The sequence below is a fragment of the Eleutherodactylus coqui genome, chromosome 6, assembly GCF_035609145.1.
Source record: "Eleutherodactylus coqui strain aEleCoq1 chromosome 6, aEleCoq1.hap1, whole genome shotgun sequence".
NCBI classification, from domain to species: domain Eukaryota; kingdom Metazoa; phylum Chordata; class Amphibia; order Anura; family Eleutherodactylidae; genus Eleutherodactylus; species Eleutherodactylus coqui.
Genome location: NC_089842.1, coordinates 103,897,746 through 103,913,843, shown reverse-complemented (window position 1 = coordinate 103,913,843; position 16,098 = coordinate 103,897,746). Strand labels below are relative to the sequence as shown.

Below are 16,098 nucleotides of genomic sequence, written 5' to 3'. Positions count from 1 at the left end.
ATCAAACACCTTTAAACAGTGGGCCGGTCCGCATACGATTCTGGTATGTTCACGCAGCGGAATCTCATGCGGATTTTTCTCTGTGGATTCCGTCTCTGAAAAGTGGGGCAGAAATTGCATCATTGACATATCACTTCTTAACATGGATCTGCACAAAATCATGTTGAAAATTCAGCAAACTGTATTTTGCCCAATGACGGGGCGAATCCGCATGTGAATCTGCGGTAAAATATGCTGTAGAAATTCGCAGCTTAGCCACAGATTTCCGCCATAGATGCTGAAAAATCCACATCGGATTCCGTTATGTAAGCATACCCTTAATATGAACCTGCAGGAAAGGGGAGTGACAGCCGGACTCCCCATAGAGACGGTTCATTACCATCTCTGCCTTTCTGAATGTAACACAGCATTAAATCAGCACTGTGTATACAGATCAGGAAGCAGCAATGCCGCTTACTGCTGCAGACTTGTAATCATGTGATTGTTGGGCCTTAGTAGACCCAGATCAGCTCTGCAATGTATTTCAGGAGGCTTCATTCCCTAAAACTGGAGCTAATCCATCCCCAGAACAGGGGAAATCGGCAATAGCAAAAAAAAAAAAGTAACGTTATAGTAGACCTCATCTCCCAAAACTCCTCTATGACCTTATGGGGGAACAATGTACAAAATAACTAAAAGTAAATAAAAGAAAACAGAATTGAAACATTTTTTTTCAAACCCACCACTAACACAAACTTGGTTTTAGCTCCACCAATAATGAACCAAAACTATATATTTCCTACATAAAGAGCTATAAGAGGAAGGACAACACTAGTTTAAAAACTTATTTCAGTAACACTTTGTACTAGTAAAGAATAAAATTGAAAGATAGGCATTCCTATTTTGTTTTTTCTAAACATTTTCTTCTGATATCACCAAAAATATGAGTATAAAAATGACACGCATGACCCAAAAATTATTATAATAACCAAACGGAAAAAAAAACTTTATAGCTTGTAAACCTGCATGTACTAAAAATAGTGAAAACGGTGCGGTCGTTAACTGGTTAACCAGAATAGTAAAAAAGAAATTAGGTTGATGCATTTTTAATATGAAGCGGCTGACTTCTGGTTGTTGTGTCAGGATAAACTTTTCCTTTTTTGGCCGTCACTCGACCCATCTGTCTGTAAAAAGTTAGTAGTAAATTACTGTGGAGAAAGCAATTTTCCATCTGAATAAATTACAAGGCTTTGTAAAAATTAGTTGACCATTTCATATGTATTAATCATGGTAGATTTCGTAGCTGCCCTGACAAATATATTAATGGATCCTGAGTACGAAGCACTGCCAGCGAGCTTTAATTTATGTACAGTGTATAATATCTAGCTTCCAGCACCTGTGCATGGGCATTGTACAAATATCCAGCGAAAGGGTCGAGGAAGCAGGAAAGTCAAATAGCCAATTTTCACATACCCTAATAAAGAATTCTGTGGGGGTACGTTCACACACAGCAGAAATGAGGTGGGTTTTCTGCAGCGGAAAATCTATATCAAAAACTGCAAATTTTGATGCTGATCTGCAGCAGACTTAACCCTCTCATCTGAAGGAGTGAAATCTGCTACAGATCTTTGGCGAAATGATGTAAGGAATTTGATGAGGATTTTGGTGCTGAATTTCCATTGTTGAAAATCTCTGCCTTTCCTGCTACGTGTGACATTATCCTTAAAGGGGTATTCCCATCTCAGGCACTTACCCCATCCCATCGCTCTCACTCCTTTGCCTGCCACATCCAGGCTCCTAGAGGTGGTCAATTGTTGATGGGAACAGCCAAGCACCTTGTGCTACATGGTTTGCCTAACTCCAAAAGAAGTGAATGTGTGTTATGTAAGCAGCGTAGACCAGCATGTTATGCTTTTTTTTGTCATCTAACAACTTACAGAAACAGTGTAGCTTGCTGTGTTATGCTGTTTACATAACTTTCTTTTACCTCTTTTGGAGTTATGGAAACAATGTAGCTCAAGGTACTTGCCACCAGTGGGGGGGGGGGGGGGGGGGGGCGACAGCATTGGGACGGGGTAAGGGACGGATATGGTCATGAAGAAACAAACAAAAAAGATGGTCCACAGTGTAATACTGCAATGTAAAATTACACTGAAGCAATAGAAAATTGGTACCTAGAAAAATAGCAATTCAGCAGGGTCCTTACAGCAGCAACTTCCCCAATAGCTGGTGATCCTCCGGTAAGTGTGGCAGAAGAAAAGAGAAAGGGCAGGTGTTGAGGTTGGAAGAATCTTCAAACAGTGACTGGACAGACGTCTGTCTGGGATGATTTAGAGAATCTGGTATTGAGCAGTGGGTTGGACCTGATGACCCCGAAGGTCCCTTCCAACTGTACCATTCTATGAGAGTCTACAGCAATGCATTTCAGCACCAGACTGGCACCTTTCCTGGTCTTTACCTTTGAAATCTCGGATTCCAGAATATTGTCAACTTCAAATTCTTCTTATAAGACCTGCCATATCACCTGTGGAACACTCGGAATCAGTAGAGAGGTGCAGCCAGATGAGGGCGCCGGTCCAGTGCTGAAACCTGTTGCTGCTGACTCGCCCGGTCTCTAAACTGTGTCCAAGCACACCTAACACCCACTGTTTCTCTTCTCCTGATATGGTAATGGGCCTTAAATTGAAGGGGGCCCTCATTTAAAACCCTCATCTATTAACCAGTAAAAATAACTGTTGCAAAGAGCAACTCTCTGGGGGACCCGGAATATACTTTGTGCATTGCACAGACAGACCATTGATTTCAATGAGGGGTTCATGCTATTCTTTATTTCCCCTGTGGTGCAGTTGCAAAATTACACCTGTAAAAAGTGGGAGATCCTGGCAACAACTGATTACTTGGATGGATATGCTTTGATCAGCTTATTGTTGGGGGATCTTTCAAACAAATCAGCATTGTTTGAAATGGACCACCCCTTTTCAAACGGCATTTGCTCCTAAATTGTGAATCCCAGTGAATATAAGACCTTCAGTCAATGTATTCAAAATTATATTCAATCGTGTCTTGGTCATATTTTATCATTTTAAGATATGTGATCGACATCAGAAATGGCCCAATTTACACAAAGGCTGTCACTCAGCTTTCTCTGATATCAGAATGGCAGAATGGCTCCTAAATTCATTGCATAACCAGAAGGATATGCTGATCAGGACACTAGAAAGCTGGAAGAAAACCGTTGTGAGAACTGGAATGGTATAATTGTCACCCAAGTTTCCCATAAAATGTAGCAAATGTACAAAGTAAATATGATAAAAGAGGGGTTCTGGTTAGACCTGTACGACACAAAGAGGCCGAGTCCCTAATTCTGAGGCATTGCTACTGAGCTGTTTTTCTGTGTTTTTCTCACTTTTTTTGTTTCTAGTCTCAACATGAGCAGCGCACTCAGCACACTAGAGATTTGCAGATCATTGAAGCATACCGGGAACGAACCAAAGCCGAGTGTATCTCCAGTATGCTGAATCAGGCTATTACCTCAAATTACACTGTCTATGCTACGCTGGGCACTGCAGAATTCTTTGAATTTCAACTTAAAAACCCTTATAACATCCAGTACACAGTATCTATTGAGATTGATCATCCAAACCTCAGGTACAATATGCAACATAGAGCATTCTGTTATATTGTCATTGTGTCTGTGTATTAAATGCAGTTGCAAGAAAAAGTAAGTGAACCCTTTGGAATCTGGATTTCTGCATTGATAAAATGTGTACTGATTGTTATCTACATCTCAATTGTTGATAAACACAATCTAACAAAACAAATAATTTAGGTCTCATGTCCATGGCATATGCAGATCCTAAGTGCTGAATTCCCCCGTGCCCGCAGCCATGGATATTTTCTTACCTATCCGGATGTGGTGTGGGTCTTGCCCAGCCAGATCTTCTTTCTTCTGCACGATGGACGCGCACAGGGACTCCTGCTGGCACGCCGCACACATACGCAGTGCATTTTGTAAAGAAAATCTTCTGCTTTCCCGCGGATCCATGGCACGTCCGCAGTGTGATGGCTTTCATTGACTTCAGTGGAAGCTGTCTGTGTGGGAATCCACAGAAAATGGAGCATGCTGCCTTTTTTTCTTTTTTTTTACTGCACGCTATCCGCAAATTGGAGGAAAAGGACATTCGCAGGTATTTAATTACATGCGGATGCCCAATGATTGTCTATGGGCTGATTGAACTGTGGATTGCACGTGCCGGTGATACGCATGGATTCCGCAATTCAATTATGCCCATAGACATGAGGCCTTACTTGCCAGTTAGCTCTTTGAGGAGTCATTAACACAAGGGTTCACTTACTTTTTCTCTTTGCCCTTTATATGTTTACTCCATGTGCTCAGTCAATGCAGTGAAGAGTAGACTGTGTTATAAATTTAATTAGATTGTTTTTGGCTGCTGTTACATGGCGCCTCTCTTTCCAGAAAAACCCGGGCAGGGAAACGCTCATTGCAGTCTGCACTTGGACTCGTGATGAGTTGGGGTGCTGGTCGTAGTCAGCGGAGCTCAGTCTGCATTTTGCAGGGGAGAAACACTGCATCTAATAGTAGCTTAAGGCCAGCTGCACGCGAATGGGCTGGATTCCACATGCGGAATCCGACCCTGCATTACTGTCATTGTCTTCTTTCCACTGTACTGCAGATGGTCCGTACGGCTCGCCATCGAACATGCACAGTACAGATTTTCCAGCGCTGTCGCTAGGCGTGACGCGGGTCCCGCAACTTTTCTGCAATGTTAATTGCAAACGGGCCATGGGTTGGATGGCTTCCATTGACTTCAATATAAGATATCCGAGTGGAATCCGCTCAAAAATAGAGTATGTTGCAATTTTTCGTTTGTGAGCGTAAATTGCAATTAATTTCCGCTCGTCTGCATGAAGAATCACATTCCCATAGCATGCTATGGAAAGTATTTGCTGCAGAACCCAGAGCTGGACACCCGTTCAGGATTCTGCAATGCAAATACAGTCGTGTGCAGGCGACCTAATTGGGACTTGGATAACAATCATCTCACATGTTATTAGTAATCATTGCTTAAATCCAGGTAATTCTAAAGGCGACGCTTTACTTTTTTGTAACTGTTTATTTTTAATAAACTGCACTTGCAGTAAAAGCCTTCCAGATGAGGGATCCAGGGCATGGGATGGCATATGGTTGAGTAGGTGCCAGCTAAGGGGGCTAGAAGTTAGCTCTTACACTATATAGACGAGTACAAGATGTAATCCCTCTTGTCTGAGAGGAAGATCTACACTGCCTGGGATAAATTCCAACATGGTAGCCACCTCAAGGAATTTTAAGACTGTAATGCTTTACTGGGTTAAAAAAATTAAATCAATTCCTACTTTTTATTGTAAATGTGTTTTAGGTTCTGATGTACCAGTATAATTGTAAAATTGCTATGTTTTCAGAATTTTAGTTTTTTTAGGTACAATATTCAGCAGTCATTAACTTCTTAAAGGGGTTTGTAAAAGGTTTTAAACTTATCCCATATGATAGGAGATAAGTGTCTGATTGGTGGGGTCTAACCACTGCTAAGCCCACCGATCACAAAAACATGGGTCCTGTGTTCCCCTATATTATATTGTATTTGTTGTGTTTGAATACAACCTCTGTACCGTGACATAAATGGTTGTTGAATAGTAATGAAACTGTCATTTTTTGAGACAGACTTCCTTTAAGGAATTAGTGCTGAATGTTGGACTTATTGAGATTACACAAACCAAACTAATATTCACTGTAGGGTGACTCTCCAAAAGATCCTTTGGTGTGATGTTACAAAATATCAGAAAACTGTTTTTTATCATATTTTTAGCTAAGATGACTTGAGTTTACAGACCCAATGCCTGAGAATGTAATACTGAGAGAGTGTGATGGTAAATCCTCTTTTGATTTCTGTTAAGCGTAGTGTTCTCATCGAGAACTTGTCGGGATTCATATCACTATCCACATCAGTATGTACATCTCTCCAAAGTGAATGTTGATGTTGGGTCTATACATGAGCTCCATATCAACGCTGCATAGGGAAGAAAGAATCAGAATCTCCCTGCAGTACTGCCTCAGGCTTTCGATCTAAAAGAACCAAGCAAGAGTTTATTGACTTCGTATTGGCACCCTTGTCCAATCCAGAGATAAGAATCGCATCCAAAAAGCTATTATACCTTGAGGAAATTGGCCTTTGGACTTGATTGTCAAGTCAGCTGACTATATAAGATGTAGCCTCTAGAGCTTAAGGATTCTGTATAACTTTCCAGGGTGATCATGGATACACAAGAATGGAGACATTTTAAAGAGCTGACCAACACAACGACACCCATAGAGGAGAATATGTTTCACGTTCAGCAGCAGAGTGATACCCCCCAGCTATACCTCCGACCCAAGGAGACTGTTTATATTCCATTCAAATATCAGACTTTCTGCATGGATCACATGTCTTTGGTGCAGGTCAGTTTACAAATATTGTTGCTTCTAGATTATAGATATAAATTATAGATTTTATATTGTATCGCATCATCGTACATACATTTACTGGCCAGTTTAAGAGTATTTCCTTAGTATTTTTGCCCATCCCCTAGGTTGAAAAGCATTGTACTGCTGTTTAGGAGACTGAGATCTCACGCTCTCCATTATGTGATGCACTGTTGTTCATCTTACCTGTATAAGTCTAACAACACCACTTTAACCCCTTTTTAATTGAGTCAGCAATGCAAATAAAAACTCCGGAATATTTCAGATGACAGCTCAGTGCTCTGCACATTTCAGCACTAGATGTCCATGGAAATCTTCCAGGGTTTAACTGTATGGTCAGTGCAGCAAGCCCCGGAGATTTTCCTGGCGTGCCACTAAAGAGATTAAGCTTCATCCTCCATTAGCCACCTAACCAACACAGGCATTGGGCTTAGTCCCATTTATTTGTCATTTGCACCACCCTTTGGAAACCTTAAAGAATAGACATGCCAAAAGTTTTGATCAGCGGGAATCTCACTGCTGAGACCCCCCCCCCTATTTGCTAGAACGAGCTCTCACCCGGCACTGTGCCCCCTCACCTTTCTTCACTGCTTTTTGGGTCCTCCAGCCAGCTGAAGACAACTACATAGAGGTTTTCTAGAGCAGGGGTCCCCAACCACCGGGCTGTTAGGTGGTTAGCGCCGGTCCGCGGAACTTTTCTTTTAAACACAAGGCCCGCGGGCCCAATCCGGCCCGCTGCCTTGTGCTGTGTGACTCGCGGCGTGCCGACGCCGCTGACCACTGAGGCGATTACCAGCGGGGGCGCCGCAGCTCCCCGCTGGTAATCGCGCTGGTCCCAGCGCACACTGACGTCAGTGTGCAACCAGGATCCTCCCCGAGTCCCCTGCTCATTAGTTCTGCAGGAGAGGACTCGGGGAGGAAGCGTGCAGGGCTGCACACTGACGTCTGGGCAAGCAGAGAGGGAGCGACGCTGACAGCAGGGAGGAGGTAAGTATATGGGTTGGGGGGGCTGCTTACAACTGAGGGGGGGCTGCTTACAACTGGGGGGGGCTGCTTACTACTGGGGGGAGCTGCTTACAACTGGGGGGCTGCTTACTACGGGGGGGCTGCTTACTACTGGGGGGAGCTGCTTACAACTGCGGGGGCTGCTTACTACTGGGGGGCTGCTTACTACTGGGGGGCTGCTTACTACTGGGGGGGCTGCTTACTACTGGGGGGCTGCTTATTACTGGGGGGGCTGCTTATTACTGGGGGGGCTGCTTATTACTGGGGGGGCTGCTTATTACTGGGGGAGCTGCTTACAACTGGGGGGCTGCTTATTACTGGGGGGCTGCCTATTACTGGGGGGGATGCCTATTACTGGGGGGGCTGCTTATTACTGGGGGTGGGGGCTACTTATTACAGGGGGAGGGGCTGCTAATTACTGGGGGTGGGGGCTACTTATTACAGGGGGGGGAGATAAATTATATGCTGCCCTATGTGTGTGCTGGGGGGGGGATAAATTATATGTTGCCCTATGTGTGTGCTGGGGGAAGGGGGGAATAGATTATATACTGCCCTATGTGTGTGCTGCCAGGTGGGGGGGATATATTATACTGCCCTATGTGTGTACTGCCAGGACATTCTAAATGTCAGAATTGAATAAGTATGCACTAAACTCCAGCCCCCTTCATAACCCCGCCCCATATAACCAAAGCCCCACCCACATCCCGCCCAACCCTGTCGTGCCTTGTAAAAATGTTCTTGCTTGAAGCCGGTCCCTGGTGCCAAAAAGGTTGGGGACCACTGTTCTAGAGCATCAATGGCTGCTGGAAGGAGCAGCAAAATAGCAAAAACAGCCAATGGGGCACAGCAGTCAAGTGGGTGCTGCAGCCCCCTTGTTTTAGCAATCAGCAGGAGGACTCCACTAATCAAAACTTTTGACATGTCTCTCAGACATATCAGACGGTTGTGAAAAATGCAGCTACTTTTGTAACCTCTGCTATTCTCCAACAATCCACAAGTGCAGCAGTATTAGTTCTGCTCTCACTAAAGCTTTACATGCAATCTCCCATGTTCAAAGCTTGTGAAAGCTTGTTTGTTTTATCAATTATATCTGAGGTTGCTGAATAAATTGACTTTCACCTTCTTGTATTCCCTAGTGATTTTCATTAGTTGTGAAGTAACCACCCAGTATAAAATAAACATAAACAGGACACTTAGAGTTTTCCGTGAGTCTTAGTCTGCTCTCCGCTTTTTATTGCGATTAGTGCGGCATCCCAAGCGCCGCAGTACAACACTCCCATGGACTTTAAAGTGGCTTCCCAGACCAGCTTTCAAACTCTGCATTTGTAACCCTGTGATTTTCAAGTTCTGTCTGTTCTATTTTTCTGTGTTTTCGCATTTAACACACCCCATCACCCATCACAATGATGGGGTGCGTTAAAAAGCTATGTCAAACACTGCAACATGCAGTCAAAAACACCATTTGAAATTGTGGTAAAATGCACCGGTTCCGAGCGGCGTTAAACTGAACACGCGTGAAAGTGGCCTTAGTGTGCTGTAATGAAATGAGCCGCATTTAATACAGTTTTGTATGCCTCGTAATAAATCTCCAATATCTCTTGTTGTCCGGCAGAAAGTGAAATCTACATCAGATATGAGCTGGAGCAGACTTGCACAATATTTTTGCCAGTTTTGGGGGTGAATTCTAGTACATTCTTTAGGCTACGGCTGCTCTCTCCTTCTGCTAAACTCCACCTACTTTTCAGAAAAGGGGCAAGAATGGTGATAAAAGAGAATAAAGTTACAAATTTTTGTGTAAGTACGGCTTGCACAAAATTGACTTTTTTTTAGTAGAATTCTGGTTTCTAAATTTGCACCAAGTATATAATATAGAACGGTGCAGGACATATGGTATAATGCCAGGCAGTGGCATTAAACACCAGTAGCACGTGCGTATTTAGCTGTTAATAAATCTATATTATATGTATATGCTATACATGAAGTTTTTTTTGTGGATGCAGAGTCCTGGTGCTGCCAGTTTATCAAAAGATACAAATGGATCATTCCAATTCAATCCAAACACCATGTCTTCCAAACAGATGAAGGTAAGATATACTGGGCATAGTATTATTTTTTATAAATCCTTAATTTGTCTTCTTTCATGTCTACATCTTCCTAATAGTAAAGCTGTGTGAGAGCCAGTATGGCCACTATATCGGTTTCCACATGGTCTATTAACCTCTTTTCCTAGACTTCTGAATGGTACATTTGCTTAGTTATGTTGAAACACATTTCTGATCTCTATAGAATTTGACAGATTTGTTGTTTAGCAGTCTTGGTGGGATGTTCAATGGTGGGTCTCTGACAGAATGTATTGTTCTTCTATGTACCAGGTTTCTTTTAAGGCTTCAGATGGTAAACCCATTGCCATTCTGCAAGTGAGCGTTGAACCTCAACCACACATTGTTGACCAAACGTTTCGATTTTACCACCCGGAATTGACATTCTTGAAGAAGTCCATCCGGTTACCACCATGGTACACACTTCCAGGTAGGATAAAATAATACTATGTGGCCAGGAATGCACTTTCCATTGACATGTGCTGAATGTATCTGTTCTTAGAAATATGAATCAGTATGTTCTGATTTTTCCTAGGAGCCCCTGTTGGAATGCCCGGAGGGGAACCAGAGCTCTATGTGCAATGCAGTGACCCCAATGTTATCTGTGATACCAAGAAATTGGTAAGTGCTTTTGTGTTTATTGTACCCCTTTAATGACAACCCACTGTATGGCAGTTGGTACAAGTCCTAGAAGCTCCAGCAATATTTTTTCATTGCTGCTTTAAAGTTTCTGCAGTTTAGCAGGAGTAGGTTGGGTGCAAAGTTAGGACCCTGTAGGGGAGATAGAAGCGATTTATAAGTACTTCTGTCTACTCTTTCCAATCTACATAACATTCAGTGAGCACTATGCAAGAATAGAGGCAGCAACAGGGTCATTGCCTCTGTTGGACTCTCAGCACAGTAGAGAGTGGTATGAAGTTGGAGGAGACCAAGTGCTTTCAGATGAGAGGAATGATGCCAGCAGTAGGGGAAGAGTGTGCCAATGTTGTAGGAAGCAGTGACCTATTTGTTAATGTGGTTGTGTTAGTGAGGACAAGACATTAGGATTGGATTCTGCTCATGTCAGAGTAAGTTTTATTTATGTATTCTCCATCGGCACAGAGTATTTCAGGAAAGGAGTCTGCTTATCTTAAGTAGTAACTTGTTCACTTATGTGATTTTTATCACAAAAATGTCACCCGAGATGCTCAGGTGAGAAGCAAGCCAAAAAGGGGTTTAGATAAGCACTTCTACGTCAAATTTTGGAGAAGATCTAAAGGTAACCAATAAGCACGCAGGACACAAAAGTGTGAAAATAAAATGGAGTAGAAGCAGCAGAATCCTACAACATTGCATTATCATCATTTATTTATATTAGTGGGGTAAAAGTGGATACTTGTAACTCTCAGGTACTCTAGAGGAAGGACAACCACTTGGCTTGTCCCAAACGCTGATCAACAAGTAAAATTTTTACCTATCGAATCATGCTATTTTCTCAGAGATTATCCTGATGCATCCAGTAACTATTTGTCTACCATCTTCTCCCCCTCCATTGAAATGACACATCCATTTGGCCGTGTCAGGGAGAAAGCAGGGGCCAAAAGATTTGGGTTGAAAAATGATCTAATGTTTGAGCAACTATAACATCTATAAGGCTTGGTGCTAGAGAAAGGCCGATGGGGGTTGTGTATTCTATATATAAGGGATAGACCACTATTGAAAGCACCCATTTAGGTGTGTTGGGGATGGATCACCCAGCACTACCATGGGGATCAGTAGTTGAAGAAGAAAGGTTTTGAGAAATGAGAATCTCCCAAACTGCACTCTTGTCAGGCGATTAACCAGTGAATTCCCCCTTTAATCCCATATCATTTGGAAATTCCAGAAATTTGACAGCCTCTTTCCTATGCGCACATGAATCTGCCTAGGAGTGGAGGTAGGCCCTACTTCTTACATGATTACACGCTTGTAGCTGTTTTGTAACAGTGGGCAAAATGGATTTCATTTTTGTCCGTTTTAAAGCCGCATTACAAAGCTTTCTCGGATTAGCTCTTCTAATCATTTAGTCACTTGTCTTCTGAGAATGGTGGCTGACAAAATGTATTGTGGCACCTGGAATAATTACAACATTTTATCTTCCAGCCTGCTCCTAATCTTCTAACTACACTTCCAATCAGCATCATAGTCAGCCCATGGACGGCAGAGCTAGCTTCTAGGCAGCTTCTTGTTTTATTGGCCGCAGACGTACTAGATTTTCGGGCCGTCACATGCATTATGCAAAATATTACTAAATGAGTTTTTGTGTTGCTGAACGCAGAATGACACTGCATTACAACAATACAAGTTAAAGCCAAAGTAGACATTAAGAGATACAAAAGCTTATTTACAGCCAATCTTTAGTCATACAGACCCAATAGTGGCATGTAATGTGTCGACCGTTCATTTCTCCGACTCACAGCTGCCATTAAAGAGGCAGTTTCTTGTGACACAAGGAAAGAAAAACTATGTATAGGTGGCGAAGATTACAAGAGGCGAGGCCATGACAGGATGGGGCGTCTAGCTTCTAAGGGTAATGATAGCAGAAGCTAGAGAGTATTTTCATAGAAAATAGCTGACTCTGTAGACACCGTTCTTTTACATAGTATAGGCTGAGTAAATCGAAGGAGAGTTCCGGTATCCTGTTTGTAGAGAATGGTACACAGTCATTCTTCTTAAAGGGGGTGTCTCTTTTGGACGATCCCCATTTCTAAGAGGGTCCCTTGAAAATTAGCTGATCACAAGGTGCCCACCTGCTGGGACACCTTGTGATCAGCTAGTTTTCAAGGGACTTTATTAGAAATAGGGATCAGTAGCAGGGGCGTACCTAAAGGCTCAGAGGCCTGGGTTCAAAAGTTCAGGTGGCCCCCCTCCTCCATCTGTACCTGTACCTATAAGTAAAACGTGCTAATTTACATACATGATCTAGCCCCTTGGCGCAAGCTTTCTCAATATGACTCATTTCCTGGACTACATAAACTTCTGTTGGTAAGCATCTTAGGCTGCTTTCACATGGCCGTGAAAATTGCGTAAGATTTGTACATTGCGAGACGCACATATCGCGCATGAATATGAACCCCATTCTTTTGAATGTGATCATACACATGAGTGGGTTTTTTTCTGCATTCCAAGAAAATATGATGATGTGATGTGAGCTGGTTTTAACACAAAAAACCCTCACATGCATGGGGACATCGCACGTTGGCAAGTGTGATACGGGGCATAGTTTCACGGCCCGATATCAGACTCGCCCATGTGAAATTAGTCTAAGGCCGGCTGCACACGGCCGGATTTGCATTGTGAAATATAGAGCGGGCATCCGCCTACGGATTTCGCAGCATGTACCGCCCCTAGCATGCTATGGAAAAGCGTTTTTCCCTCTACATGAGCAGAAATCCATTGCGGTTTTCCGCTCACGGTGGAAAAATCGCAGCATGCTCTATTTTAGTGCAGATTCTGCACGGACGGCCTCCATGCAACTTAACGCAAGCCTTCCAAGCTGCGGCCCTTACGCAAGGACATTGCAGAAAGGTCGGAGCACCTGCGTCATCGCCTAGCGACGGTGCTGGAAGGTCAGTGATTTAAAAAAAAAAAAAGTACTGCGCAGGTCCGACGGCTCGCCTTGTGGACCATCTGCAGTACAGAAATAAGAAGGAAATGACAGGTACGCGTGGATGCCACCCGGGCACAGGGTCTGATTCCGACTTGGTTGTATGCAGCCAGCTTAAGCCTGTATTCATGTTTTTTCTTGCATTTTTGAACCACAATTAAAATCACATCCAAAAACTGCATGCAGTATTAAAAACCGCATGTGGATTCAAATAATACATACAGGGTATTTTTTTTTTATGATGCGTTTTTTAGTTGTGCATAAAATGTGCAATCATATACAGTATATACCCAGGTTATACCAGCTGTACATATACAATTATGTACAGGAGATACCCAGATTATACCAGTATACTCCATATCACTATATACAGGGAGAAGTATACACAGTGATATCGGCCATGCTGGTGTAAGGCTGGGTTCACATCTGCATTGGGACCTTCGGGCAGAGATTCAGTCACAGATCCGGCACCAAATACCTGGGAAAAAAAGTGCTGCGTGCCACGCTTTTTCTTCCGTCCATAAGCCGGATGGAAATAGGACAGACCCCATTATATTCAATGGAGTTCTTCCAGCGCTGTTTGTTTACGTCCAGAGATGGATCCGTTCAGCCGCGGGGATTCTACTTTCCTGCTCCCCAAATAGAACAGGAAAGCGGAATCCCCCAGTGCAGGTGTGAAACCACCCAAAACTGGGTATCTTCTGTATATAATTATGACCAGATCCGACTCATGTGATCTGCGTGGTTATGCAACCAAAGGTCGTCTTGCATTTTTATTTACCGGCTGTGCATCCATCGCTCTGAAGGTGAGTAGAGCACGGACCTAGCCCCTCCCCCTGGTAATCGTTGGCCGGCAGTGACTGATAGACTGCAGCTCTGACCACTCACAACCGCAGTCTCTCAGTGGGAGAGCCACACACTGTGGGAGTCTGCAGCCTGTAATTGGCTGTTGACTCCACAGGTAACAACCCTCCCCTCTGTGAGTGCCGACCTGCAGCGCTGCCTCCCTCCTCTTCTCTTGCATGGGAAGTAAGGGCAAGGACGTCTGGTCACTGAAGGATATGCTTGCTATACACCCATTCCCTGATAGTGGATTGCAAACAGAAAAATGGAGAAGGCCATATGAATATCAGAACTTAGACATGAAACAGGATGCAAACAGCAGCAAATAAGCGCATAAGGTGAACCTGGTATATTTTAGAAAGCTTGCTGAAAACTCATGTATGCTTTAAGGAATCTTTTTCTAATCCATAGTCTTCCTGGAAAGTGGTCTGACAACTACTCTAGCTCCTATGGAGGTTGTCATCCAGCTTTACGAATGCAAATCTGTTGTATCCTTGAAAGTGCTATGGGAGTATGTATTATTGTCTAACTAGATAACTCCAGTGGTTTTCATGGTGATTGTCCCCTGCCAGAGTCTTCAGTATTAGTTTGCATAGTCTTGCAGTTATATGGGAGTAAAGGCCCATTTAGACATTATCTTCTGCATCCAGCTGTTCCCCGCTCCAAGCGCCTGGCTGTTATACAGCCGAGCGCTTGGAGCGGAAGATGCAGAAGACAAGCAGGGTGCCCCCGCTTGCCTTCCGCATCCAGCTGTTTTCTGCACGAAGCGCCCGGCTGTTATACAGCGGAGCTCTCCGTGCCGGGTATGGAGAACAGAGTTGGACCGCTCTGTTCTTCATACTCAGCCTGTCATCAGGGACGGGATACAGCTGAAACAATAGTATTAGCTGTATCTCGCTGTGAATCCCTGACAAGGTCCATCGTTGTCTTCCAGCACGCTGAAAGACGATGATGAGCGATGGGATAGCAAAAACTGCATCATGTCAGTGCAGTTACACACAACGATTATCGCTCAAAAGACGGCTTTTGAGCGACTTTTCAGCAATAATCGTGTTTAAATGGGCCTTAAGGAGTGCATTACTTGATTAGACCGCTGTTTAGAAATCTGGTAAAGTTGAGTTACAACCCTTGTAGAAACTTTAATGACAGTTATAGTGGCTGCCACCCACCTTTCCCGGAGTCCTCAATGGCAGCTCTTTATACTAGTTCAGTAAATCAGTCTAATTTATCTATTTGGATATCGTCCATATGTTGACTGTTGAAGATTACTTTTTCTCTGCTTGTTGTAGGGTCATGGAGAGCCTCAGGATGTGTTCCTAAAAGTTGCTGGAGGACCCAGTCCACAGATTAAAAGATTCTTTGTTGCACTTTATACGTAAGTTATATTGTTAATTAATTACAATGTTATATCTACTACACTTTCTGCACAAGACCTGCAACCATGTGATGTGTTATGGAAGCTGTGTTATCAGAAGATACTTGAAGGTGCACAAAAACTGTGATCCAGTAACATCGCTCTAGGACTTTTGGCAAATCACTATATTGACATGTCTTGTCCCAGTTCTGCTCACACAGCTTGTAATTTGTTACAATATATTAGATCCATCTCCCTAAGGGCCCATGCATGTGGCTGTATTACAGTTCTGTTGTGTACAGAGCTGTAATAAGGCTGCCATAGGAGGCCGTATCTCTACTACACTCTTTGCGGGGAAAAAAAGCACCTAGAACAGTGTTTCTCAACTCCAGTCCTCATGGAGCCCCAACAGGTCATGTTTTCTGGGTTTCCTTAGTCTTGCACAGGTGATTTATTTATTGTCAGTGCCCCAGACATTGCCACCAGTGCTCTTACTATAGGATATCCTGAAAACATGACCTGTTGGGGGGGTCCTGAGGACTGGAGTTGAGAAACATTGGCCTAGCAGGAGTTGTTGTCCTGCTATAAAACTCGGCATACAGTTACATCTCAGACAGATATGCAAATGATTAGAGTTGTGAAATGATGAGATGAATTAGGTCTTACCATCTGATGA

The 16,098-nt window shown here is 43.4% G+C and overlaps 1 protein-coding gene across 3 annotated transcripts in view; it reads left to right on the top strand.

Moving 5' to 3' along the window:
- Window positions 1–16,098, top strand: part of NPHP4 (nephrocystin 4) — a 288,934-nt gene that overhangs the window by 250,469 nt on the left and 22,367 nt on the right. For all 3 annotated transcript variants that reach the window (XM_066607298.1, XM_066607299.1, XM_066607300.1), the window contains 6 exons: window positions 3,401–3,627; window positions 6,283–6,472; window positions 9,502–9,585; window positions 9,874–10,030; window positions 10,136–10,221; window positions 15,358–15,443. In XM_066607298.1, the coding sequence (XP_066463395.1) occupies window positions 3,401–3,627; window positions 6,283–6,472; window positions 9,502–9,585; window positions 9,874–10,030; window positions 10,136–10,221; window positions 15,358–15,443 (830 nt within the window). The remainder of the gene's footprint in view (window positions 1–3,400; window positions 3,628–6,282; window positions 6,473–9,501; window positions 9,586–9,873; window positions 10,031–10,135; window positions 10,222–15,357; window positions 15,444–16,098) is intronic.